Source organism: Carcharodon carcharias, chromosome 3 (genome assembly GCF_017639515.1).
Source record: "Carcharodon carcharias isolate sCarCar2 chromosome 3, sCarCar2.pri, whole genome shotgun sequence".
In the NCBI taxonomy this organism is placed as follows: Eukaryota; Metazoa; Chordata; class Chondrichthyes; order Lamniformes; family Lamnidae; genus Carcharodon; species Carcharodon carcharias.
Genome location: NC_054469.1, coordinates 15,141,967 through 15,168,919, shown reverse-complemented (window position 1 = coordinate 15,168,919; position 26,953 = coordinate 15,141,967). Strand labels below are relative to the sequence as shown.

The 26,953-nt window shown below is 46.9% G+C and overlaps 1 protein-coding gene across 2 annotated transcripts in view; it reads left to right on the top strand.

Annotated features, from left to right (window-relative positions):
• The window catches only part of plcd1a (phospholipase C, delta 1a), a 121,188-nt gene that overhangs the window by 52,568 nt on the left and 41,667 nt on the right, over positions 1-26,953 (top strand). For both annotated transcript variants that reach the window (XM_041184925.1, XM_041184924.1), the window contains exon 2: positions 9,243-9,407. In XM_041184925.1, coding sequence (XP_041040859.1) covers positions 9,243-9,407 — 165 coding nt within the window. The remainder of the gene's footprint in view (positions 1-9,242; positions 9,408-26,953) is intronic.

The following is a 26,953-nucleotide window of genomic DNA, read 5'->3' as shown; positions in this document are numbered from 1 at the left end:
GCCCAACCATCTTACCTGCTTCATCAATGACCTTTCTTCCATCTTAAGATCAGAAGTGGGGATGTTCGCTGATGATTGCACAATGTTCAGCACCATTCGCGACTCCTCAGATACTGAAGCAGTCCGTGTCCAAATGCAGCAAGACCTGGACAATATCCAGGCTTGGGCTGACTAGTGGCAAGTAACATTCGTGCCACACAAGTGTCAGGCAATGACCATCTCCAACAAGAGAGAAACAAAAACAGAAATACCTGGAAAAACTCAGCAGGTCTGGCAACATCGGCAGAGAAGAGCAAAGTTGACGTTCTGAGTCCTCATGACCCTTCAACAGAACTAAGTAGAAGTGATGTTGAAGGGTCACGAGGACTCGAAACGTCAACTTTGCTCTTCTCCGCCGATGCTGCCAGACCTCCTGATTTTTTCCAGGTATTTCTGTTTTTGTTTTGGATTTCCAGTATCCACAGTTTTTTTTGTTTTTATCCAACAAGAGAGAATCCAGCCATCGTCCCTTGATGTTCAATGACATTACCATCACTGAAATCCCCCACTATCAACTTCCTGGGGGTTATCGTTGACCAAAAACTGAATTGGACTAGCCGTATAAATACTGTGGTTACAAGAGCAGGTCAGAGGCTAGGAATCGTGCGATGATTAACTCACCACCTGACTCCCCAAAGCCTTTCCACCATGTACAAGGCACAAGTCAGGAGTGTGATAGAACACTCCCCACTTGCCTGGATGAGTGCAGCTCCCACAACACTCAAGAAGCTTGACACCATCCAGGACACTAGATTGGCACCACATCCACAACATTCACTCCCTGTACCACCGACACACAGTCGCAGCAGTGTGTACCATTTACAAGATGCACTGCAGAAATTCACCAAGGCTCCTTCGGCAGCACTTTCCAAATCCATGACCACTACCACCTAGAAGGACAAGGGCAGCAGATGGAGGAGAACTTCCAGGTGGTGGTGTTCCCATCTAAATCACCCACCAGCCTGACTTGGAAATATGTCGCCGTTCCTTCACTGTTGCTGGGCCAAAATCCTGGAACTCCCTTCCTAACAGCACTGTGGGTGTACCTACATCACACAGACTGCAGCCGTCCAAGAAGGCAGCTCACCACCACCTTCTCAAGAGCAACTAGGGGTGGACAATAAATGCTGGCCCAGCCAGCGAAGCCTACATCTCGTGAATGAATAAATTGGGAAGAAAAGAAGCTGCTCTGAAACTTCTGGGTACAATCACTGATTCTTGCACCCTATCCTTCGATTATTTTGTTTTGAAAGATATCCACCCCGTTTTCCTTGACTCCCACAGCTGTACTTTGTAGAAGAATTGTAGAAACGTACAGCACAGAAGGAGGCCATTGGCCTATCATGGCACTGCTATGGCTCTTGAATCCTATTAGTTCTACTTTGCCACCAACGCTGTTCTTTCCCCGTAGCCTTGCAGATTTTTTTTTCTTTTGAAAGGTGCATTTTGCAGGGCTTTGGGGAAAGAGCAGGGTAATCGGATTCGAAAAGCTGGCGCAGACATGATGGGCTGAATGGCCCACCTGTGCTATATGTCTCGAATGTGGATTCAAGTCTTGCTTCAGTTGTAAGCACTTGATCTATGGTGTTTCACCTTTACTGCTGAGAGATCGCTGCTCATCATTAGAGGTGGGCAAGGTGTTAAGCTGAGGCCCTGACCCAAATGGTTGCGAAGAATCCCAACGCGGGGACAGCAGGGTAATTAGCCTGATGTCCTGCCAAACATTTGTCCCTCAACCAAAGCAGGTTAACTCTTTAATTTTCCTCCTTGTTTGTGGGACCTTCCTATGTACAAATTGGCTCCTGCATTTGCTCTCAGAGCAATACTGACTGCATGTGAAACAAAGTAATTGGCTAAGAAGCGTTGTGGGGTATCTGAAGGGGATGAAAGGCACTACATGTAAAAGGCATTTCTTGCTTGCAAAGAAAGAAACTGCAGCGCTGGGAGGAAAATAAATCACAAAGGCATTTTTTTTTAAAGTTTTTAAAACCAATAAACCACTCTCCTTTCTGGAAAATTCTGAAGTAGGGTTTCATTTATGTGTATTCTACAGTATCCCTCTTCTGAGTTTATACGTCACTGAGAGGCTACGTTGTTGTTGCGAAGCTCTTTGCAACATTTTCCTACGTCCAAGGCATGTTGTTACTTTTCCATCTCACTTGAGATGTGCCTGGCCGGTAGCTCACGCAACTATGATCATGAACTGTCCTTGAACGAGCTTTGTGTGACGCACAGGGTATCAATCTCCCGGCCCCACTGTTAACTTCCTTTCACCACCTGAAGAGGCAATAGTGCAGGGGCTCGGGGATTCCCTGGGCTCCTACATAGAGAGTCCACTGTCCTCACCCACAATTCTTTCCGCTCATTTACTAATTAGGGAAAACCATTGACAAACACTTTTCAAACCACTGTGCAAGGCCCAGAGTGTAGAATCTTCCTCCATGAACGTATTACCTTGTCTTCAGTGTGCCCAGGCCATTGACTGGGTCTCTCACTTCAGCTATATCGGGCATCCTCCCGGTTAGTGTTTAACGTCCTCTCTTGGCTTTTCCCCTCACTACCTCTGTCACCTTCTCCAGGCCTACAGCACCCCCAGACTCTCTCCTTATGACTCTGGCCTCTAAGCTGTTTCCTCCCCCTCATCCTTGCCCAACCTGAGTCTCCCCATTCGCCCGGCAGCTTAGAACGTGTCGTATTTCTATCCTGAAACTCTCCTCCTTTGAAAACCCACCCCTTTCATTTAAACCTTTGCACACCCACTTTTTTTCCATGCTAAAGACGCAGTATGTAGATGCAGGATGTCGTGGTGGTCAATCCAAAGTCAGTATAAAAAGAACATAAGGAATAGAAGGATTAGGTTAGATGCCACCTCAAGCCTGCTCAGCTATTCAATAAAATAACGGCTCATCTTCTACATCACCTCGACTTTCTTGCCCCATCACCATTACCCTTGATTCCCTTAGTAACCAAAAATCTAATGATCTGAATCTTGAATATAGTGAGTGAGTGAGCATTGACAGCTTGCACTTGATAGTACAGAATTTGAAAGCCACTGAAAAGAAAGATATTTTGCTGAAGCTTCTCATTTTTCACTGATCAGGACAAATGCAAGAATGCCAAATTTTTAACGATCGCAACAATTTAAACTACAGGCGAAAGGCTGTATTGGTTGGTAAGTCAATTCTGATTAGCCCATTGCCATGGAGAAAGCAACAGGCAATAGGCTCCCCATGCTCCTCGGTAATTCAAAAAAGGCACAAGGCTTGAACATATTCCTTTCATTTACAAAGAACAGGTTTCTGCATCAGCAAGCAAAAATGAGCCACGTTATGCGCTCCACTGATTACCTTAAATTAGTTGTTAGTGTAGCTATTAGCACACTCAGGATTGTTCAGCAAGTGCTGCCGAGCCGCAGAACCACATCTAACAATAGACTTTTTGTTTTGGAGTTTGGTAACATGTCTCTTCAGTGTTATTCACAGCTTTCTGGGGTACAGAATTACAAATATTTGCAAGCCTCTTGATTGAAGACACTTCTCCTCTAAATGATCAACCCTTTATTCTGAAACTATGACACCCCTAGTTCTAGACTCTAGAACTCCAAGGAAAAGAATCTCTCAGCATCTACCTTGTCAAGCCCTGTTATAAGATTTTACACATTTCAGTGGGATCACCTCTCATTGTTCTAAGCAGACGACAGAGGCCCATCCTACTCAACCTCTATAGTACAAACCTCTCGTTCTGGGAAACAATCTCGTGAACCACTATCCGCAGACAGTTCTGCGTCTCCACCATCTCCAGATGCTTCTGTGTCTCCAAGCGTATCGCCTTCAGCACTGTTCCTGAGTGGGCAACTGTGGCTGTTTAAATCCACACCCTAACCCCCATGGAGCTCCCTCACCGCTTGCTGCTCGCTAGTTTTGAACAGCAGAATAGTACAGGATCTTGCTTTGCCACGGGACTGGTGGGCCAGTGAAGGGAGAGGCTTGCAAGATAAAGTCTCTCGAAATTAATCGGAGGTGAATAAAAGTGGAAGCATCCGATAAGCTCTGTTAACTTTGGGTATTCCCCGCCCCCCCCCATTTATTTCCAGTATTTGAAGGAAGAGCTATGATTGAGTTGGACCTTCCCTGACAAAACCCAAGCCCCAGCTCCCCCACCACCCCATTCCCCCACCTGGGGTGGGGTGATATTGTTGTCGGTTTTTTTTTTCCCTGGAGAACCAGTTTGCAGTTCTGACCGTTTTCCCTAGGGACAGATAGGGAGCGACGTGTCTGACTGATGGACACCCTGACCTCCATGCTGCTGGTGCTCAGCGTGGTCACCGGTGGGCTCGCTGTCCTCCTCGGCTGGTGGACCCGCTCTGGAACAAAGTCCAAAAACGGGGGCACAGAGTCCGAAAGTGGGAGCGTGGAGTCCGAAAACGGGAGCACGGAGTCCAGGAATGGGAGAGCAGAGGCTGGAGTTGGGGGAGCGAGCTCTAAAGATCGGATAACGAAGCCCGGAGGTGGCGGATGGGGTCTGAGGACTGAGAACGCCGGACCTGGAGTTGGAAGTTTAGATCCTGGAGGTCGGAGTCTGGAGTTAGGAGTTGAGAGTCTGGGGCCAACAATTGAAAGTCTGGAGCCGGGAGTTGGGAGTTTGGAGCCGAGAGCTGGAAAAGTAGATCCTAGAATTGGGAGACCAGGGCCGGAGTGCCCGAGGCCGGGGAGCCCGGGGCCGGGGAGCCCGGGGCTGGGGCCGGGGAGCCTGGGGCCGGGGAGACCAGGGCCGGAGAGCCCGAGGCCGGGGAGCCCGGGGCTGGGGCCGGGGAGGCCGGGGCTGGGGAGTCCGGGGCCGGGGAGCCCGGGGCTGGGGCCAGGGAGGCCGGGGCTGGGGAGCTCGGTGCCAGGGAGCTCGGTGCCAGGGAGCTCGGTGCCGGGGAGTCCGGGGCTGGGGCCTGGGTCCCGGGGCCTGGGAGCTCAGGGCCAGGGAGCTCCGGGCCGGGGAGCCCGGGGCCGGTGCTTGGGAGCCCAGGGCCGGGGAGTTCGGGGCCGGGGAGCCCGGGGCCGGGGAGCCCGGGGCTGGGGCTGGGTAGGCCGGGGCTGGGGCCGGGGAGCCCGGGGCCGGGGAGCCCGGGGCCGGGGAGCTCGGGGCCGGGGAGCTCGGGGCCGGGGAGCTCGGGGCCGGGGAGCCCGGGGCCGGGGAGCCCGGGGCTGGGGCTGGGTAGGCCGGGGCTGGGGCCGGGGAGCCCGGGGCCGGGGAGCCCAGGGCCGGGGAGCCTGGGGCCGGGGAGCCCGGGGCCGGGAGATGAAAATCTATGTCCTGGAGGAGAGGGATGGTTTGTGAGAGGCGGGAATCTGGAGGTGAGAGGCGAGAGACGGGATGTGAAAGGCAGGCGGCGGGATACGAGGGGCAGGAGACGGAATGTGAGGAGTGGGAGAGCGAAGACCAGTGGTGGGAGAGGGAAGGCCGGTGGTGGGAGGCAGGAGCTCAGGGGAGGGAGACGGGTGCCCAGTGCTAGGAGAGTAAAGTTGAGAAGTTGGAAGAAGGAGCCCGAAGATTGGAATTTCAAGTCAGACAGCGACAGGATAGATCAAGGTAAACATAAATAGTGTTTATTCCTGATGATGCAAATAGATGTGCCCGAGGGAGAGAGACAATTGATCTGCCAGCTTAATTTCTACATCAAAGTCTTATTCTTAAAAGACACAATATCTAAGTGAGCATACCCATCGGCCAGTGCACATTTTAGAGTATCCTTTGGATTCAGATGTGTGACTGCGGAATAAAACATCACTGAAATGGAGAGCAACAAGTTCAAACACCTTTATTTGGATTGTCACTAGCGTGTCTTCTCCCCGGTGTGTGCTAAATATCTTATTCTATGTCGCTGAAAAGAGAGAAGTTGTTGAAGCTTTTAATCTTGCACTCATGAGGACAAACACAAGAATGCCAAATTTCAAATGATCGCAATTTATACTACAGGAGAAAAGGGTGCTGATTGGTTGGCAAGTCGACTCTGGCTGAAGTGCTGATATGTCGAACGCAACGGGGAACCAGATTCCCCAAGCTTTTTGGTAATTCAGAAAAGGTGCAAGGCTTGAACATGTTCCTTTTGTTTGCAGAGAACAGGCCCCTGCATGTGAATGTATGTCGCTTCTAGCAAACATAAACGAGCCACATAATGAGCTTGACTGGTTAGCTTAAATTGGTTAAAAACAAAAAAACTGCGGATGCTGGAAATCCAAAACAAAAACAGAATTACCTGGAAAAACTCAGCAGGTCTAGCAGCATCGGTGGAGAAGAAAAGAGTTGACGTTTCGAGTCCTCATGACCCTTCGACAGAACTTGAATTGGTTGTTAGCATCGCTATTAGGGCGTTCCAATCATGGAATCCCATCTAACAATAGAGGGTTTGGGTTTTGCGCTGGTTAAGCATGGTCTAAACTCTGCCTGTTATGAACAACCAAAGGAATATGCTGTTTGTTTCAATCAGCCAGTCATTGGCTCATTTACGCTTGCTAGAAGCAACATATATTCATGTACAGGGACCTGTTCTCTGCAAATGAAAGGAATATGTTCTGTTCTGTTGAAGGGTCATGAGGACTCGAAACGTCAACTCTTTTCTTCTCTGCCGATGCTGCCAGACCTGCTGAGTTTTTCCAGGTAAATCTGTTTTTGTTTAGGAAAATGTTCAAGGCTTGTGCCTTTTTTGAATTACCTGGGAGCTTGGGGAGCCTATAATTCCCTATTTCTCTATGGTAATGCTCAGCTAATCAGATTCAACTTGCCAACCAACCAGCACCTTTTTCTCCTGTGGTATAAATTATCATTTGAAATTTGACATTCTTGTTTATCCCGATGAGATAAAAGCTTTGGCAATGTGTATCTTTCCAGCAATATTCAGGTCCTGTACTGTGAGTCATGAAATGGTTACAGCACAAAAAGAGACCATTCGGCCCTTCCTATCCATGCTCGTTCTCTGAGAGCAACCCAGCCAGCCCCATTCCGCTGCCTTTTTTCTCTACAGATTGTTGTGTCCTTAGTAGGGAATTGAGAAGAAACTTCTTTACCCAAAAAGTGGTGAAAACATGGAATTCGCTACCACAGGATTGAAGCAAATATTACAGATGTGTTTAAAGGGAAACTAGACAAACATATATTAGGGAGAAAGGAATAGAGGGTTACAATGGTAAATTTAGATGACATAAGATGGGAGGAGGAGGAATCTCAACTGGAGCATAAACGTCGGCATGCACTGGTTGGGCCAAATGGCCTGTTTCTGGGTCCTATATCCAATGTATTCCTTGTTCTTTATTTCCTCCCTGAGGATTGAATTAGTCTTCAAATCATTTGTCTCTGCTCCAGTCCTTTGCCTCGCAAAGCTTGTACTCGTGTTCCCCTCCCCCTCCCATTTCCTCTCGGCTGGATGAGTGCGGCTCCAACAATGCTCAAAGCTCGGCACCATCCAGGACAAAGCCACCCACTTGACTGGCAAATAATCCACCACATTTAAAATTGCCTTTCTCTGCCAACGATGGACTGTGGCTGCAGTGCGTACCATCTACAAGATGCACTGCAGCAACTCACCAAGATTCCGTAAAGAACATCTCCCAATGCTAAACCCACAACATCAACCTAGAAGGACAAGGACTGCAGACATCTAGGAACACCACCACCTCCAAGTTCCCTTTCAAGTCTCAAGCCATCCTGACTTGGAGCTATATCACTGCTCCTTCACTTCCTAACAGTACTGTGGGTCTATCTACACCACATGGAATGAAGCAGTTCAAGAAGGCAGCTCACCATCATCTTCTCAATTAGGGATGGGATTTTTTTTTAAATTTATTCATTCATGGATGTGATGTCATTGGATAGGCCAGCATGTATTGCCCATCCCAAACTGCCCTTGAGAAGGTGGTGGTGAGCTGCCTTCTTGAACCGCTGCAGTCCCTGTGGTGTAGGTACACCCACAGTGCTGTTAGGGAGGGAGTTCCAGGATTTTGGCCCAGTGAGTTCCTGCAGTGCATCTTGTAGGTGGTACACACTGCTGCCACTGTGCGTCGGTGGTGGAGGAAATGAATTTGTGGAGAAAGGATTTCTTAAGAGGACTTAAGAAATACTTGCCTTGGAAGCCATTCAGAGAAGGTTCACTTGTCTGATTCCTGAGTTGAAGGGGTTAGCTGATGAGGTAAGGTTGAGCAGTTTGGACCTCTAACCACTGAAGTTTAAAAGAATGAGAGGTGATCTTGTTGCAACATACAAGATCCTGAGGGGACTTGACAGGGTGGACGCTGAGTGGATGTTCCCCCTTGTGAAAGAGACTAGAACTAGGGTACACAATTTTAAACTAAGGGGGGTTCTCATTTAAGACTGAGGGGATTTTTTTTTCTTTCAGTGGGTTGATAGTCTCTAGAATTTTTTAACCCAGGGAGCAGTGGAGGCTGAGTCATTGAAAATATTCAAGGCTGAGTTTGATAGATTTTTGATTGACAAGGCAGTCAAGGGTTTTGAGGGGTAGACAGGAGTTAAAGCCACAATCGGATAAGCTACGTCTTATCGAAGGGGGGAACAAGCTCAAGGGGCCAAATGGCCTACTCCTCATAATTCTTGTGTTCCAGCTCTCCAGGTTATAGGAGTACACAAGTCTTGCCACCATGTCAGTGTGTAGTCCCTATGGGGAATGAGGGTAACAAGGGTAATGCGATAAACACTGCAATGCTGATAACAGATTAGAAAAAGGAAAAGGCACTTTAATTCCCTACTTCCCAGATAAGATTGCCTCATAGCTGCTCATTATACTGGTGTTTGTTCAGCTCGTACTCAGAGAGTTTGGTGTCTGGTGACTGCTGCATTTGCCTGACTGAGTTCAGTTCACCTTGTCCCTCATGGCGGAATCTGTGAAATGCTGTGATGTTCCTGCTCTCCCTGCAACTCCATTCATATTCCAGGGTTAAAGCAGCTTTAGTTTGATAAAGTCACGGTTCTCTTCCACTTGCCCCACTTTCCTTGCCCCCCCCCCAGTTAGAACTGCTCTGCTGCCCTCTACCACCTTTCCCCCTCTTTCTCTACCCTCCCCTGCCCTTTCCCCCTTTCTCCACTCACTGTTGCCCTTTCCCCACCCCCATTACCCTTCCACACCCAGCCCCCCCACCCCCCACTTCTTCGCACACTCCTGTCACTTCTTTGACTGATTTGTTCTTTTTATTTCCCGTCACAAGGTTTCATCAATGATGAAGACCTGAAGGCCATGCTGAAAGGCAGCAACCTGCAGAAGATCAAATCCAGCACATGGAAGAAACCCCGTTTTTACAAGCTGCTCGAAGACTGTCGGACAGTGTGGTACGACTCACAGAAATTCCTGAAGTCGGCCAGGGCCCAAATCTGTGAGTCTGTCCTGAAAGCTTTAAGACCATCTTAATTTACGTTGTATTTCTTTTTTTTTGAAAAGGTGCGGTCTTAGTAAGCTATTTGACTGCAGGGGCAGTGCGGAGGAAAATCAGAGAAAAAAAAACCCTCATGAGTTATATTTATAGAGTTTTCAAAGGTGAACAAAGGTGCTTCCCAGAAGGTGAATGGATTCTGGTAATTTGTGGGAGAGTTAAAGGAAGGTGAAGAGAAAGCAAGGGAAGGATAGCAAGGTAGAGGGAGGGGGCCTTCAGTTTGGGGCAGGTGTTCCGCACCACAGCGTCACTTGCTGGTGATAAAGGTTTCAGCCCCGCTGCTCAGACATGGGCACAGAACGCCAGCCAAGGACACCTGCGGCTGGCATCAGTTGGTGTGCGAAAACTGGTGAGGAGTAGCAGCAGGGACTGGCTGTGATTATCCCACGGTCAAATAGCTTGCTGGCCAACAACCAACCAAGTGACCTGTAGGTCAGTCTGTACCAAAATGAAGTTTGAAGTTATGTAATTTTTTTAATATTGTCTGTCATGTTGATAGAAGTTCTCAGATGTTTGTGTTGAATTCGCAGGGTGAACAGAGCATTGCCTTTTTAAGTAGCTGTACTGTACCTGGCAACTTTGTACCTTAACAATACCTCTGGAATTTTTAAAAATGTTACCCAGGATTGTTTTTTAAAAAAACTGGCAACTTTTTTTTAGTGCTAGTGTGAGCAAATCTGTTAGTTATTGCCATGTGTTTCTGAATATCTTGAAATGGGCTGGCTCACAAAACAAAACACTCAGCCAAGGTAGCTCACTCCAGAGGTTGGCCCCCCCTGCCTTATCCTGGATGGTAGAGGCCTAAGGGCGATTTTGACGGTCGAGTCCAACCCTGTCCCACCATTGTCACTGGTTCAGCAGCTGGGGACCCTTTTCCCTAAACCGGGAGCAACTGAGGTCAGTCAATTCTCGGCATATCCTACTCGCAGTAAGATGGGCTGTCTGATTGACTGTCAGCTGGGTAACAAAGAATCTGTTCCAGTTCCAACTGGCCATGGGAAGCTGGTGAGCCACAAGGATGGACATGCCAGGTGATCAACGGTGGGAGCAGTGACAGGGAAGTTGGAGGGAGGAGGTCATGTGATAAAGCCTCCAGGAATTAGTCCAGCCAGAGTTGGCAACCCTCAACCCCATCCCACATCCTATTCCCTGCCTATTCATTGGATAACATGGTAGCATGGTCTGTCATACTTTGTTTCATAATGTTCTGCTGAAGCACCCTGGGCCATTTCATTATGTTAAAAGCGTTGCATAATTACAAGTTGTTCTTGAAATATTGGCCATTTTTTAGATTCTGACAAGTTTCTAAAGAACCTTGATAGGGTAGATGCTGAGAGATTGTTTCCACTGGTTGGGGAGTCTAAAACATGTGGCACCGTCTCAGGATAAGGGGACGATCATTGAGCACTGGGCTGAGGGGAAATAGCTTCACTCAAGAGTTGTTTTTCTCTACCCCAGAGATGGTAAATGCTCCACAATTGAATATAGACAGAAATTTGGTGTCTCAGGAAATCAAGGGAAATGGAGAGTAGGCAGGAAAGTGGAATCTTCTATTTTATTATTTCGTTCATGGGATGTGGGCATTGCTGGCTAGACCAGCATTTTCATTGTCCATCCCTAATTGCCCTGGAGAAGGTGCCTTCTTGAACTAACGCAGGTTTTTTTTCTTTAATCTTTCATGGGATATGGACAGCTCTGGCAGGGCCAGCATTTGTTGCCCATCCCTAATTGCCCTTGAACTGAGTGGCTTGCTAGGCTATTTCAGAGGGCAGTTAAGAGTCAACCACATTGTGTGGGTCTGGAGCCACATGTAGGCCAGACGAGGGAAATCTGCCATCCTTACTTCCCTACAGGACATTAGTGAACCAGATGGGTTTTTACAACAATCGATGATGGTTTCATGGCCATCATTTCTGAGACTAGCTATCAATTCTTGATTTCCATTAATTGAATTCAAATTCCACCAGCTGCCGTGTTGGGATTTGACCTTGTGTCCCCTAGATATTAGCCTGGGTCTCTGATCCAGTGACATTACCACTATGCCAACGTCTTCCCCCTAAGTCCATGTGGTGTAGGTACACCCACAGTGCTGTTAGGGAGGGAGTTCCAGGATTTTGACCCAGCGACAGCGAAGGAACAGTGATATATTTCCAAGTTAGGATGGTGTGTAGCTTGGAGGACATCTTGCAGATGGTGCTATTCCCATGCATCTGCTGCCTTTGAGCTTTTAGGTGCTAGAGATCGCACATTTGGAAGGTGCTGTCGGAGGACCCTTGGTGAGTTGCTGCAGTGCATCTTGTGGATGATACACACTCCTGCCACTGTGCGTGGGTGGTGGAAGGTGTGAATGTAGACCACATGTTCTACTCCTGCTCTTATTTTTGTGTGCTTGTGTTTACTCACTAAAGCATCCTACACAGTGGGAAGGTGCCTGACTCACTCCCCAGTCCACTGGCTGGGATAAGAGGGTTCTGTGCTTTAGCCATCCAGCCCACATCAACTGGGTTAGACAAGAGGGAAGCTTCAGAATGCTGTCAGATCACACAATGGGGAAGCACCCACTGGTGCAGACATGATGTAACGAAGCAGGATTGTGTGAGCACCCTGCAGTCAGATAGTGTATCAACCCTTGCTTTGTCCTTACTTTTGGTAAGGTAGTGCTAAGGCAGTGGTGAAGCCGCTGCGGGGAAAACGCCTTCCTCAGGGTGGCAGGAGAGGCAAACAATGACAAAGATGACTAATTGAATAAATAAAAGACAGTAGAAAGTGATTAGCCATTTCAAGCCACTCCTTTATTAAAACAGAGCAGCCTTTGATCAGTAAAAGGAAAATACTGCAGATACTGGAGATCTGAAATTAAAACAAAGTGCTGGAAAAGCTCAGCAAGCCTGGCAATGTCTGTAGAGAGTGAAGCTGAGTGAACGTTTTGAGTCCGGTATGACTTCTTTGCAGCCTTTGCTAAACTTGGGGTTCACAGCTTGCCTCAAGTCATCTCAAGATAGAGATGAAAAGAAATGTTTTCTGAGGGCCATGAGTCTTTGGAACTGTCTTCCTCAAAAAGGTGGCGGAAGCCGAGTCTAACAAGGGGGCGAAAGGTTATCGGGGGGTGGGCAGGAATGTGAGGTTGAGGTTACAATCAGATCAGCCATGACCTTATTGAATGGTGGAGCAGGCTCGAAGATACTAATGCTTTACACAGTACTCCGGGGCGGAATTTCATGCCGGCAGGATTTTACGGCCCAGCCGAAGTCGATAGACTTTTGAACGGCATGTCGCATTTTGTGGCTCCACCCCCACCGAAACAGGGCCGTAAGATTCCATCCCAGATGTGGTCTCACCAGTACAACTGAAGCATAACCTCCCTCCACCGCCAAGTGGTCGACTCCTGCTCCTAACTTGTATATTCGTCTGTATCCCTCTGACCCAATCATGCCAGGGGATCAGTATTCAACTGTTTTATTACATAAGTCCCTTTGGGAATCCCGCAACATTTCCTAATGCCCCACAGCCCCTCTCGCTGTTAAGTTTCATGTCTTAAAACCTGCTGGGTACAGGGAAGGCAGACGAAGCTCCTCTTGTTCATGGCTAGGTGTGAGCACAAGTTCCTATTTCAGAATGCTGTGTGCATCTTTGGATTCTCCATTACAGTGAGGACATTAAAGTTACAAAGAGTGTACAGCACAGATTCACCAGAGGGATACCAGCCAAGGGAAAGATAGAGACAAGATACTGGGACTGTTTCCACTGGAACACTGAAGGCTAAAAGGAGATTTAATAAGAGGTCCTTTAAATGATGAAGGGTTTGATGGACAACAGATTATTTTCTCTGCTGAGAGGGTCAGTGATGAATTACATAGAATTTACAACATAGAAAATGCCCATTGGCCCAACTGGTCAATACAAGTTTCCATGCTCCACACAAACCTCCTCCCACTCTCCATCATCTCACTGTATAAGCATGTTCATCTATTCCTTTCTCCCTCAGGTGTGTATCCAGATTTCCCCTTTTAATATATTTGCCTCTACACAGCGAGTTCCACATTCTCACCACTCTCTCTGGGGAACCATGTTCTTCTTGAATTCTTCATTGATTTGTTATGACGCAGCAGATGATGTGTACTAGGTGGATCAAACCCATGAGGGAAACGTGATCACACGGTCACAATGATTTTGCAATTTGTATTTTATTTCGTGATGCGTGCCCTGAATTCAGTAGTAGTAAGTCCACCAAACTCTATAGAGATTTTTACAAAACTAAATTAAACATTTATTAACAAAAGAAAAGATTTCAAGCACATATATAGGTCTACAAATTACTACTATAATAACTCCTAAAACCCCTAATTAATCTGGCTTCCAGTTACACCCCCATTAAGGCAACAGTTAAAAAAAGCAAATAGATTTTAAACAGATCCAGGCAAATCCCCACAATACCCTGGACAGTTGAATTCAAAGTAGCTTTACCCAGCTTCGGTTTCTGTAGAAAGCAACTTAATGCACAAATACTGAAGGCTTTTCACACTTCTGGTAGATCTTACAATGCCTTCCTTAAAATACATCTTCATTCTGCTTTATACATGTTTCTCCCTTTTAATGTAAATTCCATTGTTCCCATATCTCTTTGGAATTTTACCTTTCTCATGATATAAATCATTTCATGGTGCTAATATTGCCAGTAACCTTTGGGGAAAAATAAACGCACTTCTTGGCCTAGCTTCTCCGGCTAGGTATAACATCGTACCAGCTCTTTTATAAACCAAGGTTTGAATTTCAGTAAAGATGCTAATTCTCCTCATCTCACATTCTAAAACTTCAGCCATGTTTACGTATTTAGCATTTCAAACCCAGCTTCTTTTTGATGAGTCAAAGCCTCCAGACCAGCTGTCTCCAGCTCAATTAAATCACACTAACACTCACATTCTCTCCAAACTCCACTATTAACCTATTTTTACAATAAATCACAATATTATGAGAATTATATTTTCGTAACAGGATTCATTAATGGATTCATTATGAAACAGTATCTGTGAATACCTACAGGAATTTCTCACTTAACGTTCCAGTTGGGCTCTTTAAAAGAGCGAAACACTGTGAATCAAATCAGATTTTCCCATAAGAATTAATGTATAAGTCAGAATTAGGTTTCACAGTCAGCCTTTGACTGCCCGATGGCCCTACAAATCTCCCGCTGCCTGATGTCCCTGCGAGTCTGTATTACCTCCCAGCCTCTGTTGCCTGGGTGTGGAAACAGCGAGAGGACGACGTAAATATGGAAAGAGTCGTGGGGGAGGGCAGTGGGATGAACTGGATTCCTCTCCCAAAAAGATGGGCATGTGTGATGAGTCAAATGGCCTCCTCCATGCTGTTCCAAATTATATATATAGTAGGAGGCCATCCATTTTAAGATGATTGCTAAGAGAACGCTGAAGAGAGACTAGAAGAAGCGCCTTTTATATGTCGGGTTGTTGGAGCACAGAACGCTTGGCCACGGGGAATAGTTGAGGCTGAGGTTTCTTTTAAAGGAAAATTTGGGATAAATATTTGAAGCAGATTAAGGTACAGGGCTGTGTGGGGTGTGGGGAAAGTGGCATTGTCTTTAGATTAAAAACAAAAAACTGCGGATGCTGGAAATCCAAAACAAAAACAGAATTATCTGGAAAAACTCAGCAGGTCTGACAGCATCGGCGGAGAAGAAAAGAGTTGACGAAACATCAACTCTTTTCTTCTCCGCCGATGCTGCCAGACCTGCTGAGTTTTTCCAGGTAATTCTGTTTTTGTTTTGTCTTTGGATTGCTGTAGCACACAGAACCAGCAAAGACATGATGAGCTGAATGGCCTCCTGTGTTGTAAATGTCTGTGGTTCACGTTTTGAATAGATGCCCTGTCCCTGCATGTTTAAAAAGGACTGGTGTTTAAAGTAAGTGAAAGGTCTTATTTAATGGTTGCTGTGATGCACAGACCTCAGTTATTGAGGCTTCAGATAGATTTTCAACAGCCGCAGAGGAAACTCCAGACCTCCTCCTTCCCAACTCCATCCACATGGATCCATCACCCTTCCAACCATCCCTAAGAATTCTAATTCCATCACCATGGATCCTACTTACTGACCCCATGGATTCTACCTGTCATTGCCTGTGGATTCTTCCTCCCCTTTCCCAAGGATTCTGCCACCATCCCTGTGAATTATTTTGCTCCCTGCACAGAAGCAACCCTCAAACTTGGGTTAGATTTTATGGTCCCCTGCTGGTGTGTTTGAAGGCCAGGGGGGTTTGGGGGCTATCCCTTTGGTCAACTTCTGGTTAAGTTGTTCAGTGAGATTAAAGCTGCAACCGGTATCCTCAAACATGGCAACCCCACCGGCTCTTAAATCAAGAAATAAACTCTTAATTTTTCAGATTTAGTATGATAATCATGAGTTGCTTTTTCTTTTCAAACACTAACCAAATTAGATTGACGGTGACATATGAACATACGAATTAGGAGCAGGAGTAGGCCGCTTGGCCCCTCAAGCCTGCTCCACCATTCAATAAGATCATGGCTAATCTAATTTTAGCCTCTGCCCTTGAAAACCTTTCACCCCCATGTTTACCATGTTTATCTACTTCTGCCTTAAAGACATTCAAAGATTCTGTCTCAACCACCTTTTGAGAAAGAAAATTCCAAATGCTCATAACCTCAGAGAAAAAAGTTTTCCTCATCTGTGGAAAAGGGCCACCCCTTTATTTTTAAACAGTGACCGCTAGTTCTAGATTCTCCCACAAGGGGTAACATCCTCTCCACATGCACCCTGTCAAGATCCTTCAGGATCTTATGTGTTTCAATCAAGTTGTCCCTTACTCTTCTAAACTCCAGCGCATACAAGCTTAGTCTGTCCAGGCTTTCCTCATAAGACAACCTGCCCATTCCAGGTATTAATCTAGTAAACCTTCTCTGAACTGCTTCCAATGCATTTCAGGCAGTGCATTGCAGATCGGCACAGCTTACCTTTCTTTCTCATGTAGCCCCTTCTTTTGCCAATGACCTTAAATCTGTGTCCTCTGCTTACTAACTGATTTTCCCACCAATAGGAACAGTTTCTCTATTTACTCAGTCAAAACCCCTTGTGATTTTGAACACCTCTCAAATAGAACTATTACCAACCATCTAACACCAAGACTAAAGCATCTATCAGTTTAAACTCATTCCAGGGAACTTGCAGGTCAAACTGGCGGCTGGGCAGATTTTGGAAGCAATGAAATCTTGTTGTTCAGACTCAGCTGCTTCATCCATGACCTTCCTTCCATCATAAGGTCAGAAGTGGGGATGTTCGCTGATGATTGCATAATGTTCAGCACCATTCACGACTCCTCAGATACTGAAACAGTTCATGTCCAAATGCAACAAGACCTGGACAATATCCAGGCTTGGGCTGACAAGTGGCAAGTAACATTCATGCCACACAAGTTCAGGGAATGACCATTTCCAACATGAGAGAATCTAATCATTGCTCCATGACGTTCAATGGCATAACCATCGCTGAATTCCCCACTATCAACATCCTAGGGGTTACCATTGACCAGAAACCGAACTTGATTAGCCATATAAATACTATGGTTACAAGAGCAGGTCAGAGGCTAGGAATCCTGCAGCGAGTAATGCACCTCCTAACTCCTCAAAACCTGTGCCTCATCTACAAGCCACAAGTCAGGAGTGTGATGGAATACGCCCCACTTGCCTGGATGAGTGCAGCTCCCACAGCACTCAAGAAGCTTGACACCATCCAGTACAAAGCAGCCCGCTTGATTGGCACTTTATCCACAAACATTCACTCCCTCCACCACCGACACACAGTAGCAGCAGTGTGTACCATCTAAGATGCACTACAGAAATTCTCTAAGTCTCCTTAGACAGCACCTTCCAAACCCACGACTGCTACCATCTAGAAGGACAAAGATAGCAGATAGATGGGAACACCACCAACTGCAGGTTCCCCTCCAAGCCATTCATCATCCTGACTTGGAAATATATCACCGTTCCTTTATTGTCGCTTGGTCAAAATCCTGGAACTCCCTCCCTAACAGCATTGTGGGTGTACCTACATCACATGGACTGCAGTGGTTCAAGAAGGCAGCTCACCACCACCTTCTCAAGGGCGATAAATGCTGGCCCAGCCAACAAAGCCCAAATCCCGTGGATGAATAAAAAAAGCCATCAAACCGCACTTATTGATGAATAACCTGTTCAGTTTGGGTTCTGCCAATGCCATTCAGCTTCCAGACCTCATTACAATCTTGTCCAATCATGACTGAATTCCAGAAATGCAAGTAACTTCCCTTGACATCAAGCCGGCATTGACCAAATGTTGCATCACGGAACAGGAAAATCGAAGTCGATGGGAATCAGGGGGGAAAAAATCCACTGGTTGGAGTGATACCTAGCCCAAAGGAAGATGGTTCTAGTTGTAGGAGGCCCCAGGACATCACTTCAGAAATTCCTCAGGGTAGTGTCCTGGGCCTAACCATCTACAATTGCTTCATCAATGACCTTTCCTCCATCATAAGGTCAGAAGTGGGGATATTTACTGATGATTGCACAATGTTCAGCACCATTCGCAACTCCTCATACTGAAGCAGTCCATGTCCTTATGCAGCAGACCTGGTCAACAGTCAAGCTTGGGCTGATAAGTGGCAAGCAACATTTACACCCCACAAGCGCCAGGCAATGACCATCTCTAATTAGAGAATCTAATCATCTCCTCTTGACATTCAACAGCATTATGATCACTGAATCCTGGGTGTTACCATTGACCGGAAACTGAACTGGGCCGGCCATATAAATACTGTGACTACAAGAGCAGGTCAGAGGCTGAGAATTCTGCAGTGACTAACTCACCTCTTGACTCCCCAAAGCCTGTCAACCATTTACAAGGCACAAAAGACAGGAGTGTGATGGAATACCCTCCACTTGCCTGGATGAGTGCTGCTCCAATAACACTTGTTTGGTACCCCATCTACCACCTTAAATATTAACTCTCCATCCCCAATACACAGTAGCAGCAATGTGTACCATCTACAAGATGCACTGTAGGAACACGCCATGGCTCCTTAGACAGCATCTTCCAAACCCACAACCACTACTAAACAGGAGGACAAGAGCAGCAGACACATGGGAACACCATCATCTGGAAGTTCCCCTCCAAGTCCCTCACCATTCTGACTTGGAAATATAACGCCGTTCCTTCACTGTCGCTGGGTCAAAATCCTGGAATTCCTTCCCTAACAGCACTGTGGGTGTACCTACACCACATGGACTGCAGCGGCTCAAGAAGGCAGCTCACCGCCACCTTCTCAAGGGCAACTAGGGATGGACAATAACTGCTGGCCCAGCTAGTGATGCCCATATCCCATGAATGAATTTTTTAAAAATGTGGACTGCAGCGGCTGAAGAAGGCAGCTCACCACTGCCTTCTTGAAGAGAATTAGAGGTGGACAATAAATGCTGGCCAATAGCCAGCAACTCCCATGTTCCTTGAATTAATTAGCAATAAATGCTAACCCCAGCTATATCCTGATAGCAAATAAAGCGGAGGCCAGAGCAAGGATGATAATACCAGTCCAACAATATAGCTACATAAATGAGTCTGAATTTACCTGTGTGTGCTGCTAAAGATAAAAGCATTTCTAATGGAGGCAGTTCTAATGTTATAGACACAAAAGCACAGTGGCTTGGCAGAGGGGTGATGAAGTACTCTGTTTCTCTCATTTTCCCTGACTGGTGTTTGATTTTGATTCATGGGTTGGGTCCACTGCTCTGCCAGCAAGATTGATTCTAGTTACCCAGTCGTAGGTGGACAAGTTGCAGGAGTGCACACCCAGGGACAGGTATTGGAAAGCAGCCACTTGTGATAAACTCTCGCCAAAAGTTGTTGCATTGTGACCAGGAGTTTGAATAAGAACATAAAAAATAAGGAGTAGGCCATTCAACCCATCAAGCTTGTTCCACCATTCAATGAGGTCATGGCTGATCTGATTGTAGCCTCAACTCCACTTTCCTGTCTACTGCACCTACCACCCCAAACCCTCACCCATACCCTTTGACTCCCTTGTCAGACAAGAATCTGTCTAACTTAGCCTTAAAAATATTGAATGACAACCTCCACTGGTCTCTGGGGATGAGAATTCCACAGACAAATGACCTTCTAAGGGAAAAAAACTCTCCTTACTTCAGTCTTAAATGGGAGATGCCCTTACTTTTAAACTCCGCCCTCTAGTTCTAGATTTCCCCCATAAGAGCAAACATCCTCTCAATATCCACCCTGTCAGGCTTCCTCAGTATCTTGAATGTTTCAATAAGATCACCTCTCATTCTACTAAACTCCAACGAGTATCGGCCCAACCTGCTCAACCTTTCCTCACAAGACAAACCCCTCATCCCAGAAATCAGCTTGGTGGACCTTCTCTGAATTGCTTGCAATGCAAGTGTGTCCCTTCATAAGTAAGGTGACCGAAATACTGGTCAGTAGCTTGGCCAGCATGTTAGCTGCCTCTTCTCAGTTCTAATCTTGAATGGGGAGGGAGAGATTCTGTGATTATTAGTAAAGCAGCTTCTCGTACTGTGAACTCTTATCCGTAGCACTTGCTTTCAATTCAAACCAGCATTAACAATTAAATCATGACATATCTGTCAATCTGTGCTTATGAAATTATCGTTGGGTCAAAATGCTGGAACTCCCTCCCTAACAGCACTGTGGGTGTACCTACGCCACATGGACTGCAGCGGTTCAAGAAGGCAGCTCACCTGCATCTTCTCAAGGGCAACTTGGGATGAGCAATAAATGAGTGAACGACGAAAAATAAGTTAAGAAATCTTTCACAAAAGCAAGGTCCAGCTTGAAAGGTTTTAGTAAGTTGATCAAACATTACAAAAATAATGTGCAAATCTGACATTCAAATAAGTTAAAAATTAGGTTCTAACCTCTTGCACATATCCAGCGCACCTCACAAACCAGGTAGACCTACCTGTTGGATATTTTTACAATAAGAAGGAAAGCCGTGGAGTGGAGGAATATAAAATGGTGGCATCAAGCATGGGGACGGGGAGGCAAAAATGTGCAACTGCAGACGTGATCAAAGTGATTTTTGAGAGATGGGCATGGGAACTGACTACAGAGAACTCCAGAGGCGGCAGGAGTGAGGCTGAAATAGTGCCCACTGATGGTGAGGGAAGGAAATGCCTGGAAATGTCGTGCTGTAAAGGCAAGAGGACAATAGTAAGGTAGGGCACAGGTTGAGGGATCTGAAAAACGGGAGGGGAACTTTGTGACAGTTTTAAAAAATTCTTTCATGGGACGTGGGCATCGCTGGCAAGGCCAGCATTTGTTACCAATCCCTAATTGCCCTTGAACTGAGTGGATGGTTAGGCCTTTTCAGAGGGCAATTAACAGTCAACCACATTGCTGTGGGTCTGGGGTCACATCTTGGCCAGACCAGATTTCCTTCTCTAAAGGACTAGTGGACCAGATGGGTTTTTATTGCAATCAGTGATAGCTTCATGGTTACCATATTGAGACTAGCTTTATATTCCGGATTTATGAATTGAATTAAAATTCCACCAGCTGCCAGGGTGGGTTTTGAACCCCAGATCATGAGCCTGGTGCCTCCAGGTTACCAATCCAGTGACATTATCACTACATCACCATTTCCCCTAAATTGACGTGAGGATGCCGGATAGTGAGGCACTGGAGATGTCAGGTCCCGAGGTGATTAAGGTACAGATTACGATGTAAGTGACACGGGCAAAGCTGTGACGTTGGTAGAAAGCAATTTGGTGAACAGAGAGGCGTTGTGCAGGGGGAACCAAGAGTAGGGATTTGAAAGTTGGAAAGAGATGGAGAATTCCGGTGGCAGGCGTAATGTGGCTGAACGAGAGTCAGTTGATGGTGGAACGGAGGGACAAGGGGGTGAGAGAAATCCGATGTTAGACGTGGCAAGGGTGTGTGCACAGCAACGCAAAGCCAGGAGGATGTCCTTAAGTTACATTAGGTACCAATTAACATAAGTTGCTCATTTGGAGAGCTGGTGCAGACACGATGGGCCAAATGGCCTCCTTCTATGCCGTTATTCTGTGATTTGCAGAAGTTGGTTCATGTGGTCTCCTGGACGAGTTTCCATCACTTTTGGTGGGTGGGGGTGGGGTGTGGGGGTGGGGTGGGGTGGGTGGGGTTGGGGGAGGTGGGGTTGGCGTCAGAGAAGAATTTGTTTTTTTTTCTTTTCCTTCCAGTTGGCCATGGCTTTTATCTGTATTACTTCCATTCCCAAGGGGCACGGGTAAACAGGGAATATCTTGATTGCGAGGAGTATGGGGCCAGGCTGGATGATATTTTCCTTCCGGCATTTTCCATACATTCACTCTAATGCAGAGGAACAAATGCTCAGTGGCTGAACTTCATTCGACAAAATAAAGCTGGTTTTTGTGCTTGGCAGGCAAGAACCCGGGGCATGACGGGAAGTGGAAGAAATGGTACATTTAGCCAATAATCACTGGAATTTGAGGAATCCTAACCCAGAGGAAGGTGGGGGAGGGGTGAATTTAAAGGGGCAGACACAGCTGGAATAGAAGAGCATTCAGGCTGAGAAAATAGCTGAAGTTCATCTAACACGAAGAAGGCGAAGTCTTAACTTGATAATTATATTTTCAACTCTGTCAGAGCTGAAATGGGAACGCAAGGAATGTGGAGAGTAAAGGCATGAGCACACAACCTAAACCAATAGTCCAGTGCAGTACCGAGGGAGTGCTGCACCACTGGAAGGTGCCATATTATTTATTTATTTATTTATTCTTTATTCTTTCATGGGATGTGGGTGTCACTGGCTGAGCCAGCATTTGTTGCCCATCCCTAATTTCCCTTGAACTGAGTGGATTGTTAGGGTATTTCAGAGGGCAACTAAGAGTCAACCACATTGCTGTGGGCCTGGAGTCACATGTGGGCCAGACCAGGTAAGGAGGGCAGATTTCCCTCCCTAAAGGGCATTTGTGAACTAGATGGGTTTTTATTACAATCAATGATAACTTCATGGTCACCATTACTGAGACTAGCTTTATATTCCAGATTTATTCATTGAATTGAAATTCCACCTGAAGCTGTGGTGGGATTTGAACCCATATCCCCAGAGCTGATGGGGAGAGGGAGGTGATGGCGTAGTGGTATTATCAACAGATTGGTAATCCAAAGACCCATGATAATGCTCTGGGGGATCTGGGTTCAAATTCCACCATGGCAGATGGTGCAATTTGAATTCAATAAAAAAAAATCTGGAATTAAATGTGTTTAATGATGAAGAAACCATAGCTGCTTGTTGTAAAAACCCATCTGGTTCACTAATGCCCTTTAGGGAAGGAAATCTGCTCTCCTTACCTAGTCTGGCCTACGTGTGACTCCAGGTCCACAGCCATGTGGTTGACTCTTAACTGCCCTCTGATATAACATAGCAAGCCACTCAGTTCAAAGGAAATTAAGCTTGGGTAACAAATGTCAGCCTTAACAACAACACCCACATCCCATGAAAGAATAATTTTAAAAAAGCCTGGGCCTCAGGATTCCTAGTCCATTGCCATTACCATTACACTATCACCTCAGTCGCAACATTAAACTGAGGGCCCTGCTGCCCTCTTGGCAGATACAAAAATTCACACAGCCGCTATTCAAGGAGAGCAGCGAGGTGGCTGGGGCCCTATTACCTTACATTCAGCCAGTGGCTGTTTGGCTGCTGCCTTGGCCGAGATTGGACCAACCCAGTGCACGTGGTCCACGCGGATTGAGGCTGGGATGTGCTTGGCTCACTGGGAAAGCTCAGAAATACATCAAGACAAGTCATGATAGTAATTTGGCCTCAAGCAGCCGGGCAGAGCCTGGTTTTTCAGGTGGCGGTGAGCCTAGAAATGTGCCGGCAGCACAGGCCGAAGCCTCGCGCTCTCCCACCCAGGCTGTGAAAGGCCATGGGTGTTGAAGAGAAAAGTGGTGGAGCATGTGGGCTCAAGGAGAGAATGTGCAGTTTCTCTCCCACACACCACCGCGCCCCCCCATCCCTGTCCCTATCTCAGACCTGGCACAGACTCACTGAGCTGCAGAGAGATGTCATAGCAGCATCCAGCAGGCAAGGCGATTGCTCCAAACAGTAAACTCTGTCTGATTCTTGCTGCAGTCAGAGTGAGCACGTTTGGCAAGGCAGTATAAATGGCAGTTTGCATTTACAAAGGGGTAGAGACAGCACATGGAACCGAATGGCCTCCTTCTGTGCTGTAAAAATTCTGGCATTTGAAGGCCGGAGGACAGTGGGGTGTTAGGGGGGTCATAAAATTCAGCCCGGGGCTTTCCCACTGTCTTCTCCCCTGACCCTAACCTGTCTCCCATGGTGGGCTTTGGGCAGCCCACCCACCCTTGGGCCTATTGAAGGCCAATTATTGACCACTCAGGTGTCTCATCTCCCCCCTCCACTGCTGTTTTACCCACCCTGGGAGGTGGTTCAGGCCAAGCAGGTAGCTGGTTAGGTTCTACTGTATAGGCTGGTATCGGGTGAGGGGTGGAAACCTCCTTTGCGGGTCCCCTGTGCTTATCGGATGCAGCCACCCCAGGGTCATACCATCCCCCTCCCTCCCCCAGCCCTTCACTGGGGTCTGCCAGCCAGTCCCCGCTGGTGCCCCAGAATACAATGCCCCTCAAAACCCAGCCCTACGATCCAGTGCCCTTCAGACCTTCAAAGCCCTTTGCAGCCAATGAAGTGCTTTTAAAATGTCATCACTATCGTATTGCAGGAAAGGCAGCAGCCAATTTGTGCACAGCAAGCTCCCACCAAGCAATAAATGTGGGAATGACCAAATTAATTTTTTAAGTCATGTCGAGGGATAAATTTTGGCCAGGCCCCTCTTACAAGGGGGGTTGTGCAAAATGCTGAATTTGCATTTTACCGCACACAAACAGCGCAGATGGGATCAGCAGAAAACCCTCCTACGGGCAGAGTGCTCCCCGCGACCCCCCACCCAGGCTCGGTGCTAGCATGTAAGGGAGGGGGTAGAAACCAGCCAGGGGGTCCTCTGTCAACACAACCGTGACCCCAGGTTTAAAAAAGAATTGCTTAAGTGCATGTTATGAAAGGGGGCAGGGCGGGGACTGCTGTGTTCTGCAGTAATGTAGGGTGACCCCCACTCCCATGTGATCAAACATTAGCATTGAGCAGAGAGGGCTGCAGGGGGAGAAGGCGATTACTATGTTTTAAGTGGCTGATTTCCCCTTTAAGTGGCAGTGCTCCGCAAATCTGGAACGGCCCCTGGTTATCTCATCTGCCCTATCCATTTCCTTCAGGGAATGTTTTGCATGGCCCTGCTGGAACCTCTGACCTGGCTCTTCCTGTCCTTGGAGGCTCTCCAAGCTGCCTGGGCTGCCCTTGTTTTTATTTCGGGAGTTGCGGCGTACTTTGTTCCGCCCACGACTCGAGAGGCTGCACTCCTCCGTCCAAATCAGCGAGGGATCCCATTCCCACCCTGCGTCACTCGTACTGATCTGATCTGTGACACTGATTTCACCCATTCTCCACTGACTGCTGCGCCCGTCAGAATGCCCAGGGTCAAAGCCCCATCCATCCCTGAGCCTGGAGCACCAAACCCAGGCAGTCGCTCCCAGTTGCAGTGCTGAGGGAGTGCTGCACGCTCAGAGTTATTTCAGATGCGACGCTAAACTCGGGCCCCATCTGCTCTCTGAGGTGGATATTAAAGATCCAAAGGCACGATTTCAAAGAGAAACAATGTGGTTTCCCCAATGTCCTGCCGATATTTATTCATTGACCGAAAAATCACTAAATAAACAGATTACTTGGTTATTATCACATTGTTGTTTGTGAGAGCTTGCTGTGCACAAATTAGCTGCCGCGTTTTCTACACTATAGCAGTGCATTAGAAGCACTTCAGAGAAGATTCACTCGACTGATTCCTGGGCTGAAGGGGCTGTTTGTGAGGAAAATTTGCACAGGTTGGGCCTGTATCCATTGGAGTTTGGAAGAATGAGAGGTGATCTAATTGCAACATATAAGATCCTGAGGGGACTTGACAGGGCGGATGCTGAAAGGATGTTTCCCCTTGTGGGAGGAACTAGAACTAGGAGGTACGGTTTAAAAGGGGTCTCCCATCTAAGACAGAGATGAGGAGAAATGTTTTGAGCTGTGCGTCTGCGGAACTCTCTTCCCTGGGGAATGATGGAGGCAGGATCGTTGAATGTTTTTAAGGCAGAGGTAGATAAGATTCTTGATTAATAAGGGAATCAAAGGGTATAGAGGGTAAGAAGGAAAGTTGAGTTAAGGACACAGTCAGATCAGCCATGATCTTATTGAATGGCGGAGCAGGCTCGAGGGGCTGAATATTCTACTCCTGTTCCTAATTCATATGTTCGTATGGCTATACTTCAAAAGTATTTCAATGATCATTAAAAACTTTGGGGCCTCTTGAGGTGGTGAAAGGCGTTATGTAAATGCAAGTTGTGTTTCTTTGGCTGGATAGGAGTGTGTGAATTTGAGTTATGCCTGTGTTTGGAAAGGAGGGGGAAAGGATATGTGGAGCCATATAACAAACAGTCATCTTTCCCCCAACTATGAAAATTAAAAAGTGCGGTTTTTTTATTCACACACACTCTCTGATTTTTCTCCCGGGTGTTTCCCACAACAGTGCCTGGGAGATGTATCTTTAATTTCTGGAGATTCCAGGGCATTTCTGGAATGTTGGCAACCCCAGCTGGACCTCAAGAGACCTCGTAAGACTGTACGAGGACCAGTGCTCAGTGGCTCTCACTTCCAAATTGCCGCAACCATGCGTGGGGTTAACAGGAATTGGGGATCTCACCTCACCTCGGCATCCGTGAAGTGGCTAGAGGGCTCTGAAAGCACTTAAGTCAGGGGTCAGGTCCCAATCTGTGAGCGTTGGGAAGCTCGGAGGGAGTCAGGAAATCTGGCTACCCATGATATCCCTGTCTCTGTTTGACTTGCGATATGTCTTTTGAATTTCAGCCGTTAACAGTCTGATAGGAGGCTGCAGGAGGTCGAGCAGAGTAATGCAGAGAAAGTTTCACATGCCCCTCCCCCCACCCCCCACCCCAACCACCATCGCCCTCATTCAAGTAGAATAACAGAAGGTAATTAAGACGAGCAAGTTGTATAAGAGTTCTATCAATGGCAGCCTTGATTGCATTAGGGCTCTATCCAAATAATTATTTTTGGAGCCAGGTTAATTGAATATATTCAAAGCTGAGTTAGGTTTTTGATTGACAAGGGAGTCTATGGGATGTGCCTGGCACTGGCAAGGCCAGCTTTTGTTGCCCTTGAGCCGAGTGTTGCTAGGTCATTTCAAAGGGCAGTTAAGGATGGCAAGTTTCCTTCTGAAAAGGTCATTGAACAATCATGGTCACCATTACTGAGACTAGCTTTATCATTTTAATTGAATTAATGTCATAGTCCTATGTCCCCAGAGGA